The following is a 14,715-nucleotide window of genomic DNA, read 5'->3' on the forward strand; positions in this document are numbered from 1 at the left end:
TCGTTCTTATTCCCAGATTCACAGGGGAAATTGTGACAAAATGCATCTCCTTCTTCAAGGGAAGGAACAAGTTGAACCAGCCACAAAATGAAAAAAGGAAATGTCAAATAAAGTTTACTCTGAAATAATAAATTCATGAAACGTCTTTACAAGTATGAAATGTATTAAATAATAATCACTTGTGCAATAAATATTACCAACACGCTTCATTTGACGTGTACATCAGTCAAGGTCACATTGTCATATTGACCTATATCCGAAAGTATGTGTAACTTAGGTAATAGTCTCCTTCGAGAGGTAAATGCTTCTCGTATGTCAGGAGTAGGTACATTTTAAGCTGAGTGAGTGAGTGAGTGAGTGAGTTTAGTTTTACGCTGAGTTAGTGAGTACGTTTAGTTTTACGCCGCTTTTAGCAATATTCCAGCAATATCACGGCGTTGGACACCAGAAAATGGGCTTCAACCATGTGGGGAATCGAACCCGGGTCTTCGGCGTGACGAGCGAACTCTTTTACCACTAGGCTACCCCACAGCCCCATTTTAAGTTGAAACTGCACAAACTGTCATATAGTTAGCCAGACTTTTTATCGCTTTATTCATTCCATCATGTGCCATGGGAAATTAACGTCCCTATAAACGGCACTGACACCTCTACTATAGGCTTTAACAGTCTTTTAGATGGTTGTGGCAAGTTATGACACTGTGTCCAGAATAAGCTCTCTCCTTATTACAAATGGACTTTTTAATCTACAAAATATGATAAATGGTTGCAATTACGCTCTGTGGTCTCACATGATTTACAGTCTGGGTTATGCTAATAAGGATTCGTTTTTTAGGCATAAATGACAAATTTATGCGTGCATTCAGCGCTGTTTTTGATAGTGTGACGATGTAAACTCGATTTGCTTTACGAATAAAACCTGATTAAATTTAACTTTAGCAATGTTCCAACTATATGTAAATAATCGCATCTGGACTAGACAAGCCAGCGATAAAGAGCCTAAACATCGATCTGCGCAAATGGGAACCTATGACAAATGTCAACCAACCAAGCGGGTCTGGCCATCTGATGTCGTCACTCGCCTCGTGCGACAAGCATGGGTTAGTGAAGGTCAATTCTAACCCCGGACCTTCAAGGGTAAAGTGTAAAACATGCTACAATCACTGGATGGCCTAGTCCAGATTCGATGTGTTTACAAACATGTTCGGTAGTAGTATGTGTGAGGTCCATTTACACATACTGACAAAGCGGACATCAATGGTAAGCAGAAAAACAAACGAAAACATGAATCATGAATATTTGCAAGATATTTTGTTTAAGTGAATTATCAGCAAATGATTTCATAGAACATTCACATAGAACATCGTTGTGACTGAAAGCAGACTTCAGCAATATTCAGCAACATTCAGCAACATTCAGCAATGTCCAGCATTACGTCAGGAGGATGTGACGTACTTGTGACGTACAACACTCTCGTGCTTGTCTCTAACATTACGTCATGCAAAAATGAAGATACTGTTTCATGGGTTTGATCGGCAGTCTCGGACTAGAGATCACGTCCTGCTGGGGATAGCCGTGTGGTGAATGTGTTCGCGCGTCAAGCCGAAGGCCGCGTTTCGATTCCCCACATGGGTTCAAGTGTGAAATCCGTCCCCGACGGTGATATTACTAGAATATTGCTAAAGGGGTGTATTACCAAACTCACCAAACTCCAATAAATATATATGTGTCTCCTTTTCACATTCATCAGAAATCTCTGCTAAAAGCAGAGGTGATTGTACAATTCTGGCTACATCATCATCCCTGTTTGTTTATGGTATTTCCTGCATCAAGGCGTCAGCCAGGGTGCCACAGTCTTTCATCGTTACCGGCGAGTGTCGTGATTCAGTTCTATCATTTTCTGTTGCTATCACCTTAACTCAGGTCGGTGGTTTTACCCAAGGACAAATAGTCACTGAAACTTTCGGTTTCTCCAGGTCGACAAATTTACGTGGGTGGCCTAGTTGTTAAAGCGTTCTCTTCACACCGAAGACCCCGGTTCTATTCCCCACATGGGTACACTGTGTGAAGTGCATTTCTGCTGTCTGTTGCTGTGATATTGCTGGAATAATGCTAAAGCCGGTATAAACCAATAGTCAGTGACATTTCCGGTTTCTCCGCAGCTAAGCAGACTCGCATTGATATACCTAATCAAGGAGCCTCACCCTCAGCTGTTCAGGACTGGTATTTTGTTTCAGCTGCGGATGTGTTTTCCACTTGCGCCTACGACAGCGAATGTCCAGCTAGATCCACGTGCTTGCCCAATGGCTGTCGAGGGATGAACTGCTTGTGTGACCAGGGCTACATAGCTTCTGTGGATCTGACGAAGTGTTTAGTTGGTAAGTCTGGAGAAGTCATCGTATCAAATACTCTCAGTTGTCTGAAGTCAGCATCAGTTTGTGATTTCATTCCACTCATGTCCACTCAGGAACTGTCAACCGTCTGTAAATAATCGATGTCATCAGCATCGCTGACATGGGTCAATTCCGCGTGCCAAAATACCCATGCTTCTGTACAGAGTGCCAACTTACCCATACCACAGTTCAACGTGCCGAAATACCCAAACTGCCAATAATAGGGATGATATTCAGCAAAAGGACAGAACACGACAGAACCGATTTACTGTTCAAAGTATCAAAGTATTGACGATTCAATATCTGACCAAATATGAGGATTTTATGACCACCATTCTTGAAAAAGGTCAATTGTCCATTGTCAATTGTCACATTTTAACCGTTGTATATAAATTTACAGAATAGTTAATTGTTTTTATCCCACAAACCATTATTGTTTTTATCCCACAAGTCATTATCAGAATTACATTCAACGAATGGACGGAAGATCCAATGTTGAGTGTGTAGACTGAACAAGGCCTTAACATCTCTTAGTAGCGATGCAAAGTGTCCATTGGAATATACCAATAACCAACAGAATGGCCGCTTCAGCATGCATTATATATTAAAATATAAAGTCATGTAGGTACGTAGGTAAGTTTGTAGATGCGGATGAATTTACATTAACAGTTGGTAATAATGCATATGAGCACACAAACTGAAGATTATTGTACAGATAGTGAACAGATCCATAACCACAGTTCTGTTCTTGCTGATCATGTCGATGTTTCTCGCGCTATATCCGAGCTATGAACTGTTTGAACTTCAGCACAGAATGTCCTCATCTGTTTCAGCCGGAAACATATCCGACCCGTGCAACCGCAATGTCAAGTGTATCTCCATCATGGCGTTCTGCAGCAGGGGGCGATGTGATTGTCAGATGTTCTTCCGGAGAACCGAATACAACACCTGTACTTATCAGGGTCTTAAGGTATTGTGCACTCACCCAAACAAACCGCATATCTCACCGTGGATCAATCAGTGGATCTAACACGGGATCTATCAGTGGATCTAACACAGGATCTATCAGTGTATGTCACAATACGTGTCACAATATATCGTACACATTGTGTGTCACAATGTGTCTAACAATATATTAATGACGTATTCAACAAAGCATTTGATAAGATAACATGAATCTCACGATGTATCGCACAATGTACCTATCAATATATCTGATAATATGTCTCAATGTATCTAACTATGCATCTATTAAAATACGTTATACAGTGTATACTATCCCAAAAAGAAACGCACAGGTCAGAAATCTCTTGCGCAAATGTTTTATTTTCAAGCATGTATGACTCGTCTCCAAACAGACTTTAGTGCATGACATTTTACACCAGTTTAGAAGAAGGGAATGTCTATACAACCAAGTGAATACTTTTAGATAACGGAGACGTTGAGCGCGATGGTGACGACGTAGCACGTCCCCGACGTCTTGTTTCCTCGTTCTTAGACCAATGTCTTTCAACCTGTTCCGAGCAATTGGACCGGATATCCTCCGAAGTCAAGGCACCCTGGCTGCTGTGTTCTCACCCGTGGCCGTACGATCACGCAAATGTAATACCCGGATGCACTGATCTTAGGCTGCAGTGGAAACTCGAGGTCTGTCCGTACGGAGACGGTCATTTGTTATACCTGTTTCATTGTAACGAGCTGCAAGCCGTGATATCTTGCTCAGACTAACATTCAAATTCCTGGCAACAGAAGACTAGCACCTCCAGCGTGCATTCGTTCAATGGCGATGTTCCTTGTCGTAGAGTCAAGACGTGGCGTAATGATTTGACCTTGAATCTCTTTCAAAACAAATGCCAATTTCTGAAGGTAATCTAGAATTTCATAGCCAGACAGTGCATGCTCTTTGCTGCAAAATTCAAGTGGAAGTTGATTTCTCATGCATCTTTCCGATGCCTTTTTAATTTTGTCATAAGTCTCATCAAAATCAACACTTTTGGGTAAAATCGAATTTTTGCTGGTGCAGCTTGATATCATCGCTTTTGTTACATATTTTGACGATTGTTGGAACACAATAGGTAATGAATAGATTTAAATAATACAAATCGCTTATGCTTTTCTTTTTTGGGATAGTATATGTCAAACTGTATGTAACAATGTCTCTCACAATGAACGTCACAATGAATCTATCAATATATCTGATAATATATCTCACAATGTGTCTTTCGATGTATCCATAAATGTATCTCACAGTGTATTTAACACTGTATCTATCAATGCATTTGACAATTTGTCTCAAAATGTGTGTCTCAATGTATCGAATAATGTCTCTCTCACAATGGATGACACAACGTATCTGACACAATGTATTCTCTACAAAGGTACTGGATGAGAAGTGCAGTAGGAGCAGTGAATGCGCTGATCCCTCCGCCGAGTGCAAGAACGCCATTTGTGTTTGTGGGCAAGGATACCGTAAGCGGACGACGAGAGAGTTCTGGTCTGACCCAGATGCAATTAATGAATGCATCGAAGTGGACACAAACCAAGGTTCGTTTTCTTATCATATCCTTAATCTTCAGAGATCTATTCAAGTATACCAGACTTCGTGTACAGGTTTATATGGAGGTGTGACTCTGGGCAGGAAGACTATATAAAGATTGTAGATTATCTCTGATCTAAGACACTTAGTCATAGTCATGTACTGTCAGAGGGGAGGAGGGAGGGTGGTAGCCTAGTAGTTAGGGTGTTCGCCTGTCACGCTAAGTTTCCGGATTTAATTACCCACGTGGGTACAATGTGAGAAGCCCATTTCTGGTGTCCCTGCCAGGATATTGCTGTAATTGTGCTCAAAGTCATGGATCAGCATGTCCCATAAAGGCAGTGTGGGTGAAATATACCCGTATACGAGAGCAGCGTGAGTGCTTATGTTTCACAGGAACACAGTGTGCTCAGCACACTGATGGGAGAGTGCACTGACCTCGCGTGTAGACAGGATACACCACATGCATTTAACACAGCCACTTTGTGTGGCTGAATCACATGGATTTGTTTTGGATTTGGATGTTTGAATCTTTAGAAACAAATCACGTCATTAGGTCTTGTAGTTCGTAGTCTGTCTAGGCTCTGTTCTCTCACACGGTCGCAGTGCAACTACGGTCGTAAATATATGCGCAGTACGCATGTACGGGTACTATATGTGCAGGTACGCATGTACGGGTACTATATGTGCAGGTACGCATGTACGGGTACTACGAACACACCATTGCTACGATAGCTTTCAGGGAACGTACTCACAGATTCTACAGGTGGTGTCTTTGTGTGGTATATCAATGCATAACAACACGGTCGTGTTTAACGTTGGTCTGTTAAACTGTGTTGCGGATCGTGAACATCCCTGTCTATCAATACACCACAGTGACCGTTTCTTCACTTGTAAAAGCCAAGTATAAATAAAGAGATAACTTCGCTCACGTGTTATACCAAACACCAATGACCGGCAACGTTTATCATGTACGAAATATCTGCCCATTATAAACATACTATTTAAACTACAATCAAAAAGTATAGGAACACCATGAAAATTGATAGTCATATATGAATTTAAACGTGGTGAGGTCAGTTATACTCAAGCTGCACAGGACGCCTGACAATGTTTCATTTCAGTTGATAATGTTTCATTTCAGTGAAATTCAACGAACATTGAATTGGTTGATTGGCTGCAAGCTAACATGACGTCAAAAGTACCCAGTAAACACGCAAGATTGTTGCATTTACCTTAACGTATATCTGACCTCGCTACTTTTTAGTTTATACATGACTATCACATTTTAGGGTGTTCCCATACTTTTTGTTCGTAGTAAATATACACAGCATCAGATATTCGACGGATGCGGTTCAGCGATAGTAAAATTAGCGCTCAAGTATGTTAGTTTACAATGAGCTTATGAACAAGGGGGAAGCTGATAGTAATGATCTTGCACCCTGTTTTAGTCACTTAAGATGTGAACATAGTCATCTTTTTGTAGAATATTGCAACGGGGAAAAAGTAGAGCCGATAACAACAACAACGACGACAACCACTACCACAACAACACCAACGACGACCACTACAACAACGACTACTACTACCACCACTACAACACCAACGACGACCACCTCTACTACCACCACAACACCAACAACTACAACTACCACTACCACCACTACAACACCAACAACTACAACTACCACTACCACCACTACAACACCAACAACTACAACTACCACTACCACCACTACAACACCAACAACTACAACTACCACTACCACCACTACAACACCAACAACTACTACTACCACTACCACAACACCCACAACGACCACTACTACTACCACCACGACAACACCAACGACTACAACTACTACTACCACTACCACAACACCAACAACGACCACTACTACTACCACCACAACAACACCAACGACTACAACTACCACTACCACAACGCCAACAACCACCACCACTACTACCACCACGACAACACCAACAACGACCACCTCTACTACCACCACGACAACACCAACGACTACAACTACTACTACCACAACGCCAACAACCACCACCACTACTACCACCACGACAACACCAACAACTACAACTACTACTACCACCACTACAACACCAACAACTACAACTACTACTACCACAAGGCCAACAACGACCACTACTACTACCACCACGACAACACCAACAACTACAACAACTACTACCACCACGACAACACCAACAACTACAACAACTACTACTACTACGACAACACCAACGACTACAACTACTACCACCACTACCACAACAACGACTACAACTACTACTACCACGACAACACCAACAACTACAACAACTACTACCACCACGACAACACCAACGACTACAACTACTACTACCACAACGCCAACAACCACCACCACTACTACCACCACGACAACACCAACAACTACAACTACCACTACCACCACTACAACACCAACAACTACAACTACTACTACCACAAGGCCAACAACGACCACTACTACTACCACCACGACAACACCAACAACTACAACAACTACTACCACCACGACAACACCAACAACTACAACAACTACTACTACTACGACAACACCAACGACTACAACTACTACCACCACTACCACAACAACGACTACAACTACTACTACCACGACAACACCAACAACTACAACAACTACTACCACTACGACAACACCAACGACTACAACTACTACCACCACAACAACACCAACAACTACAACTACTACCACCACTACTACACCACCTACTACAACACCAACAACTACAACTACTACTACCACAACGCCAACGACGACAACTACTACCACCACGACAACACCAACAACTACAACAACTACTACCACCACTACAACACCAACGACTACAACTACTACTACCACCACGACAACGACGACCACAACTACTACCACCACGACAACACCAACAACTACAACAACTACTACCACCACTACAACACCAACGACTACAACTACTACTACCACAACGCCAACAACGACCACTACTACTACTACCACGACAACACCAACGACTACAACTACTACTACCACCACTACAACACCAACAACTACAACTACTACTACAACCACGCCAACAACGACCACCACTACTACATCAACGACTACAACTACTACCACCACTACTACACCACCTACTACAACACCAACAACTACAACTACTACTACCACAACGCCAACGACGACCACAACTACCACCACGACAACACCAACAACTACAACAACTACTACCACCACTACACCACCAACAACTACAACTACTACCACCACTACAACACCAACGACTACAACTACTACTGCCACAACGCCAACGACCACTACTACTACTACCACCACAACACCAACGACTACAACTACTACTACCACCACAACAACACCAACAACTACAACTACTACTACCACAAGGCCAACAACGACCACTACTACTACATCAACGACTACAACTACTACCACCACTACTACACCACCTACTACAACACCAACAACTACAACACCAACAACTACAACTACTACTACCACCACGACAACACCAACAACTACAACTACTATTACCACAACGACAACACCAACGACTACAATTGCTACTACGACAACACCAACAATGACCACCACTACTACAACCACGACATCAACGACTACAACTACTACCACCACTACTACACCACCTACTACAACACCAACAACTACAACTACTACTACCACAACACCAACAACTACTACCACCACTACTACAATCACGACAACACCAACGACTACAACTACTACAACAACGCCGACATCAACAACTACTAGTACCACCACTACACCAACTACAACTCCAACTATTGCAACAACGCCAACAACAACCACTACCATCACTACAGCACAAACAACTACTAGTACCACCACAACACCAACTACAACTACTACCACGACAACGCCAACAATGACCACTACTACTACCACTGCTACAACACCAACAGCTACAACTACAACAGCTACAACTACAACTTCTACCACTACAACACCAACAACTACTACAACATCAACAACTGCAACTACTCCAACTACCACTACAACAACTACGACTGCTACTACTACCAGCACACCAACAACCATAACAACTACTACAATGCCAACAACTACACCTACTACCACGCCACCAACAACTACTACACCTACTACAACTACCACCACAACAACTACTACAACTACCACTACAACAACTACTACAACTACCACTACAACCCCTACAACTACCACTAGTACAACTACTACAATACCAGAAACTACAACAACGACTACCACTACAACAACACCAACAACTGCTACTACAGCAACTACATCTACAACTACCACTACCACCACAACTGCAAATACCAGACCTACAACGTCTACGTCAATGCCACCAACATCAAGAATACCCGCAATCACAGCCAGTACAACAACTACGGTGGCCACAACTGCTACGATGACGCCAAGTACGACCACAACCACTCAAACAACAGCAACCACAGCACATACACTTACAAATATATCAATGACAACACCTACTACCTCCAACACAACAGCAACCTCAGCTGGTTCGACCGACGACGAAGATGAGGCAGGTGAGAATCATAAGACCTAAAACAAGAAACAGTATGCAACCTGTTTCAGGATAGACTTTCTGCCAGTTTTCACATGCCATTTCCCTACTAGCAAGGGGTTCTCAGAACTATAGTGCCTTCTCAGTAAAATGCAAGGAGTCCTTTTTCGTTTTTTTGTTTCATTTGAACTCATATTTCACAAGTTTACAGCTTTCCAATTTTTCTAACAATTAAAATGGTGATCAATAACCCGATCAAGCATGTTGGAAGTGGTGCGTCTCGACAGCAGCATGAAGTTAGAAACGGATTCGGCGCTCGGGACCTGAATATTTGTATCATATTCAGGATTCGAATTCCCATTCTGAATATTATGTTCAGATTCGGGATTCGGATCCCCAATCTGAACTTTTTTTCCAGATTCGTGACTCGAACTCCCAACCTGAATATTGTTTTAAAATAAATGAAAAAATCATAATAGGGATTCTAATGAACAATGTCAATATACATTATCTAATGCACGAGTACTCTGTGTGTACCCGGGGAACAACCGAACTCAGTTTTCGATATTTGAACTTGTTTGTAACGTATTTGATAGCATTTCATTGATTTGTTCTGGTAGTAGCGAGACTGAACATTCGTAGTAAATTTGTAGTAAAACGTTGTGAATGAAAAAGGTAGTTCCACATTCCAATGGCGTCATAGAGGTCATGGTCGGATAACTGACCAATGAAATTCGTTTTAGGGTTTATTACACGTGTACAACATATGATTTTTATGTTTCACTTTACGGATAATAAAGGTAGTAATCTTTTACCTATATCGATGAATATGTCATACAATACATTGTATTTCTTCCCAGGGGGTGGCGGTGACCAGGACGAGGGTGATCGTACCCCAGGCATAACGGGCACACCTACAGGTAAGTCCTGAATGAGAGTGAGTGAATGAATGACTGAGTGGGTGAGCGATGTACAGTACACCCACAAATATGATTAGTTCACAATTCCCCGTCCTTACAGGCATCATTTTGGACGATATGCCAAGTAGTGCAATTGTCGCACACAATTAACTCAGGCATTCTCTGATGATGAACACAAATAGAACCATTTCTTTTCCTTTTTTCCCTTTTTCTCAACAGAGACACTCTTACCATGAATAAGGTGTACATTATTTAATCACCGACTCACTTATATTTCAGTGACAATAGTAACAGTGTCTGTTGTAACAGGCCTGTTGTTCCTGGGCCTCATGATACTACTGCTAGCATTGCTGTGCCGAAGGTAGGTCGACCAGCTATCTTTCCCTACTTTATCTTTTATTCGGGAACTATCCAACCTACAGTTTCATTTCCTGGTATTTCAAACTTTGCTCGCAGGAATGTCAAAACCAATTTTTAACAAAAAAAAAACCCCGTCTCTCTGCGCCATGGTGGTGACTTGTATGAAAAGCAATAATTGCATTTGGAAGATTCTGAAAGAGATAAGTCTGTGTATAATAGCAGGAGCATCGCTGTAAGCAATTCGGATACGATGACGTGTCAACTAAATCAGCGAGCTTGATCACCCAATAGTCTCCTCTTGCGACAAGCATGCAGCGATGAACACCTTCTGAGGCATGAGAATACAAGCTTTCACACGTGACTCCAGTCATTACTAGTGTAGTTTGCTACACTAATGACTTTGGATTCGAAAACAAAACACACCCAAAGCGGAGCATTGTTCCCTGTTAGCTCAATACTGATCCATGTTCACATTGATTGCTTGGCTGGTTGGTGTTTTACACCGCACTCAGCAATGCTCCAACAAGATGTGAGCGGGCTCTAAATAAGCAAGTCTAAGTCAGACCATCCAGTGATCAACAGCATGAGGATCAGTGGGGATACGATGTCAGTGATTCTGACCACCCGATCCCGTTAGTCGCCTCTTATGACAAGCATGGGTTACTGAAAACTGGTTCACATGAAGATCTTCACGGGTCCCAGTAGGAGGGTTTGTGGCGTGAATTTAGCGTGCGACATGTTAACACCTGGCTGGTGATTATCGGAGTATTTTCGGACTACATTTATGTCTTTGAATACAAAAATTCACCCAGAGCAGTAAAATATCTCTGGTTCTGTTCACAGTGGACCCTCGTCGAAACATCGAGAAGTTCTAATCTGACTCTTTGGAAATGGTTCTTTGGTTCTTTGGTCTGAACTCACAGGCACAAATGAGTGAGTGATTAACACTGTCTATTTGATTTCCAGGTATCCTTTCGCCTTTCGGTCGAGGTCAAGATCCACAAACTCTTCTCGCCTCGGAACAGATTCTGACACGTTGAAAATCCCTCGTCCGTTTGTTGCATATTTACCTTTTTATTACACCCCTTATTCAACATGGCGGAGCGCCTACTACGCAGACATGCCAATGTATTACTTCAACAATGGCTATGTGTTTGAAGGGGAAGAATCCATAAAGGGGCCTTTGTAGGCAACCCTTCAGCACCAGTGGTGACTGTGATAGACATGACTTAAAAGTTAAGCAAAGCTGTAATGACAAAAGTGATGCGCGGAAGGACTAGCGACATCATGGGCCTCCTTCACCAAGAACTAAGCTGTTCGTAAGTCACTAAGGTTACCTGAGTGCAATGTTAAAGCATGGGAGTTAAGGATTAAAATATAACCTCAGTAAAGGTTGCTTCGTGAAAGGAGCCCTGTTTATGTTGGGATACCTTTTGTGACATCTATATGCATGACGATATTAAAGTCATGGCGTCATTATGACATCACAGGTACGGCGAATGCGTCTATGACGTCATTATGATATCACAGGTACGGCGGGTGCGTCTATGACGTCATTGACATATATAGGCTCACGATGACGTAAACATTTGTGGTTGTTTGCAGCAGATTAACTGGATGTGGAATAGGTTAGAATGAGTGTTTATCTTGCGCAGTAGCGCGTGTGTATCATTTGCAAGGAAGGGATTTGATCTTAAGGTGCAAAGAGAAGCATAAACAGCTCACTCAACACAGAAGATTATGTGGTGTGGAAATGATGTGGAACATTCAGCGGTTCTCTCTTTGACCAAGAATGAGAATCAAGACTGACTCAACTGATGTGCTGACTTGATATGCTTGATGCTAACCACGCCTTCACAGATCTGTTGAAATGGCATGACTGCCAACCTACAAAGTATGACACGTCATTACTGCACACATGGATATACAAGGAGAAAGAGTCAGTTTGATTGTAAACACTGATTGAACTGTCGATGAAATAATTGTTATTTTTATACTTTTCTGCTGGCTGTTGTATATACACATGTACACGCTCTGCACCACGTACATATTTCATATATGAATGACAATTTGCGTTTGTTTGTGAAACAATATCAAAACGCGCAATTTGAGACACATTTCGAATTCGAATTTCGAATTTTTAGCGTTGTGACTGAATGTGTTTGTGGCAATATTTAGCGTCACCTCGGCGATAGACCAGAGTGTCTCCAGACGAACTGCCTGCATATCTTTTCTTGTGATTGCTCAGCACATGAGATCGTCTTGTTAGAACACATGTTCAAGAGAGGTGGGTGGTATATCTTCGTATACTGGATATTTTTCAAAATGAGAACGATGTTGTTTTTAAGTATGTCAAGATGTCTTCTGATATATAAGAATATTGATATGTAAGAATATTGAGATGTACGAATATTGATATATATGAATACTGAAGGGATGGTGCTAAACAGTTTTCCAAGTTTATATTTAAATCAGGTGTTGTTTCATTTTTTGATATGGAGTCGAATCTCTATTAATGTATCGTTTGTTTTTGCAACGAAATATCCAGGCCGAGAGTGAGAGAGTGACATTTTAGTGACATTTAACTTCTCTGCAGGCCGCGAAAGTATTTCTACTTTGTTGAGATTCAGAAAGGGATTTATATATATATTTATATTACGTATTGGAGCTTTCAGGTTGTTGGTGGCTACACGCTTATATTAAACATGACCTGAAATGTGCATTACACCGTCCTGAACACACTCCTGGATCTAGTCTCACACTCTCTAAACCATTTGTTGATTGGTGCCCTTGTGTGTTGTCTCGTGGCTTTGGGGAGATATACATTTTTGTCTCATTGTGACCTTTGTACTTGTTTTCTGTCACTTGTTGCCATAAAGTAACATTATCTATCGTCTAATCACATTACTCCCCCGAGCGAAAGACAAAGTGAATGAGTTACAGACAGTGGCGATTTACTCGCTCGATAGTAACTCGATACAGATACAGCCATCCCCAAACTGTGGATGTGATAGAGTGAGTGAGTGAGTGAGAGTAGTTTTAAGCCACTTTTTGCAATATTCAAGCAATATCACGGCGGGGACACAAGAAATGGGTTCACACATCGTACCAATATACGGATTAGAACCCGGGTATTGGGCTTGACCAGTGGGCTACCCCACCGTCGGGATGTGATAAAATCACCTCAGAACGGACACTGTGTTTAGCAGTGGTATTTCAAAAGGAAGGGAGATGAAACTGCTTTGATTATGACGCAATCAGGTTTCCGGAATTTAAAGGAGGCAAAATACTGTACATATACAAATGTAGAGATTCGCTTTTCTCCAGTTTCGGTATTTCGATTGTTTTCTCTTTATGTCCACGCTAGGGGGAAGTTGAATTGAGTTTGCACATGAGGGGGAGTGTGCATTTATCTTTGTATCTTCCTGACATTTTGTAGTTTGCACAACGACCTTTAAATTTGTAATGTTAACTGAGAAATAAAGTTTCATATGATTTCATAAATTTCCCTGCTGTCTTAGCTCGTTGACCTGGGTGAAACATAGCGCTGAAATATGGCCGTTACGGGTGCTTCAATCAACTGTCGTCACGCCGAAACCTGCAGCTCACTGATGGGGCTTTTTGTGTGGTATTATTACGTGATGAATTACCATGTTCCCGCACACACGTGCATTGGCCGACCGGTATGTGTGTCATGTTTGCAACCTAATATTTGTCACGAAAAGACCGACATTTTTTGTTCATTCTGGAAGATTAGAGGTAACAACCTTTGTTTTTTCAGACAGTCTTTGTTTAAACAGTCTTGTGACGGCACGATATTATCATAGAAAGATATTATCATAGAAAGATATTATCATATATTATCATAGAAAGATATCATAGAAATATATTATGA

At 41.7% G+C, this 14,715-nt stretch overlaps 1 protein-coding gene across 4 annotated transcripts in view; it reads left to right on the forward strand.

The window, feature by feature from the left end:
* LOC137259228 (mucin-2-like) overlaps positions 1-14,324 on the forward strand; it is a 31,534-nt gene extending 17,210 nt beyond the window's left edge. For 3 of the 4 annotated variants that reach the window (XM_067796851.1, XM_067796852.1, XM_067796850.1), the window contains exons 3-9: positions 2,238-2,378; positions 3,227-3,363; positions 4,772-4,937; positions 6,416-9,562; positions 10,401-10,460; positions 10,740-10,821; positions 11,787-14,324. In XM_067796851.1, the coding sequence (XP_067652952.1) occupies positions 2,238-2,378; positions 3,227-3,363; positions 4,772-4,937; positions 6,416-9,562; positions 10,401-10,460; positions 10,740-10,821; positions 11,787-12,009 (3,956 nt within the window). In that variant the 3' untranslated portion in view covers positions 12,010-14,324. Of the gene's footprint in view, positions 1-2,237; positions 2,379-3,226; positions 3,364-4,771; positions 4,938-6,415; positions 9,563-10,400; positions 10,461-10,739; positions 10,822-11,786 lie in introns of those variants that run through there. The other variant, XM_067796853.1, reaches the window with a different exon arrangement.
* Positions 14,325-14,715: the final 391 nt, after the last annotated feature.

Source organism: Haliotis asinina, chromosome 13 (genome assembly GCF_037392515.1).
Source record: "Haliotis asinina isolate JCU_RB_2024 chromosome 13, JCU_Hal_asi_v2, whole genome shotgun sequence".
Taxonomy (NCBI): Eukaryota; Metazoa; Mollusca; class Gastropoda; order Lepetellida; family Haliotidae; genus Haliotis; species Haliotis asinina.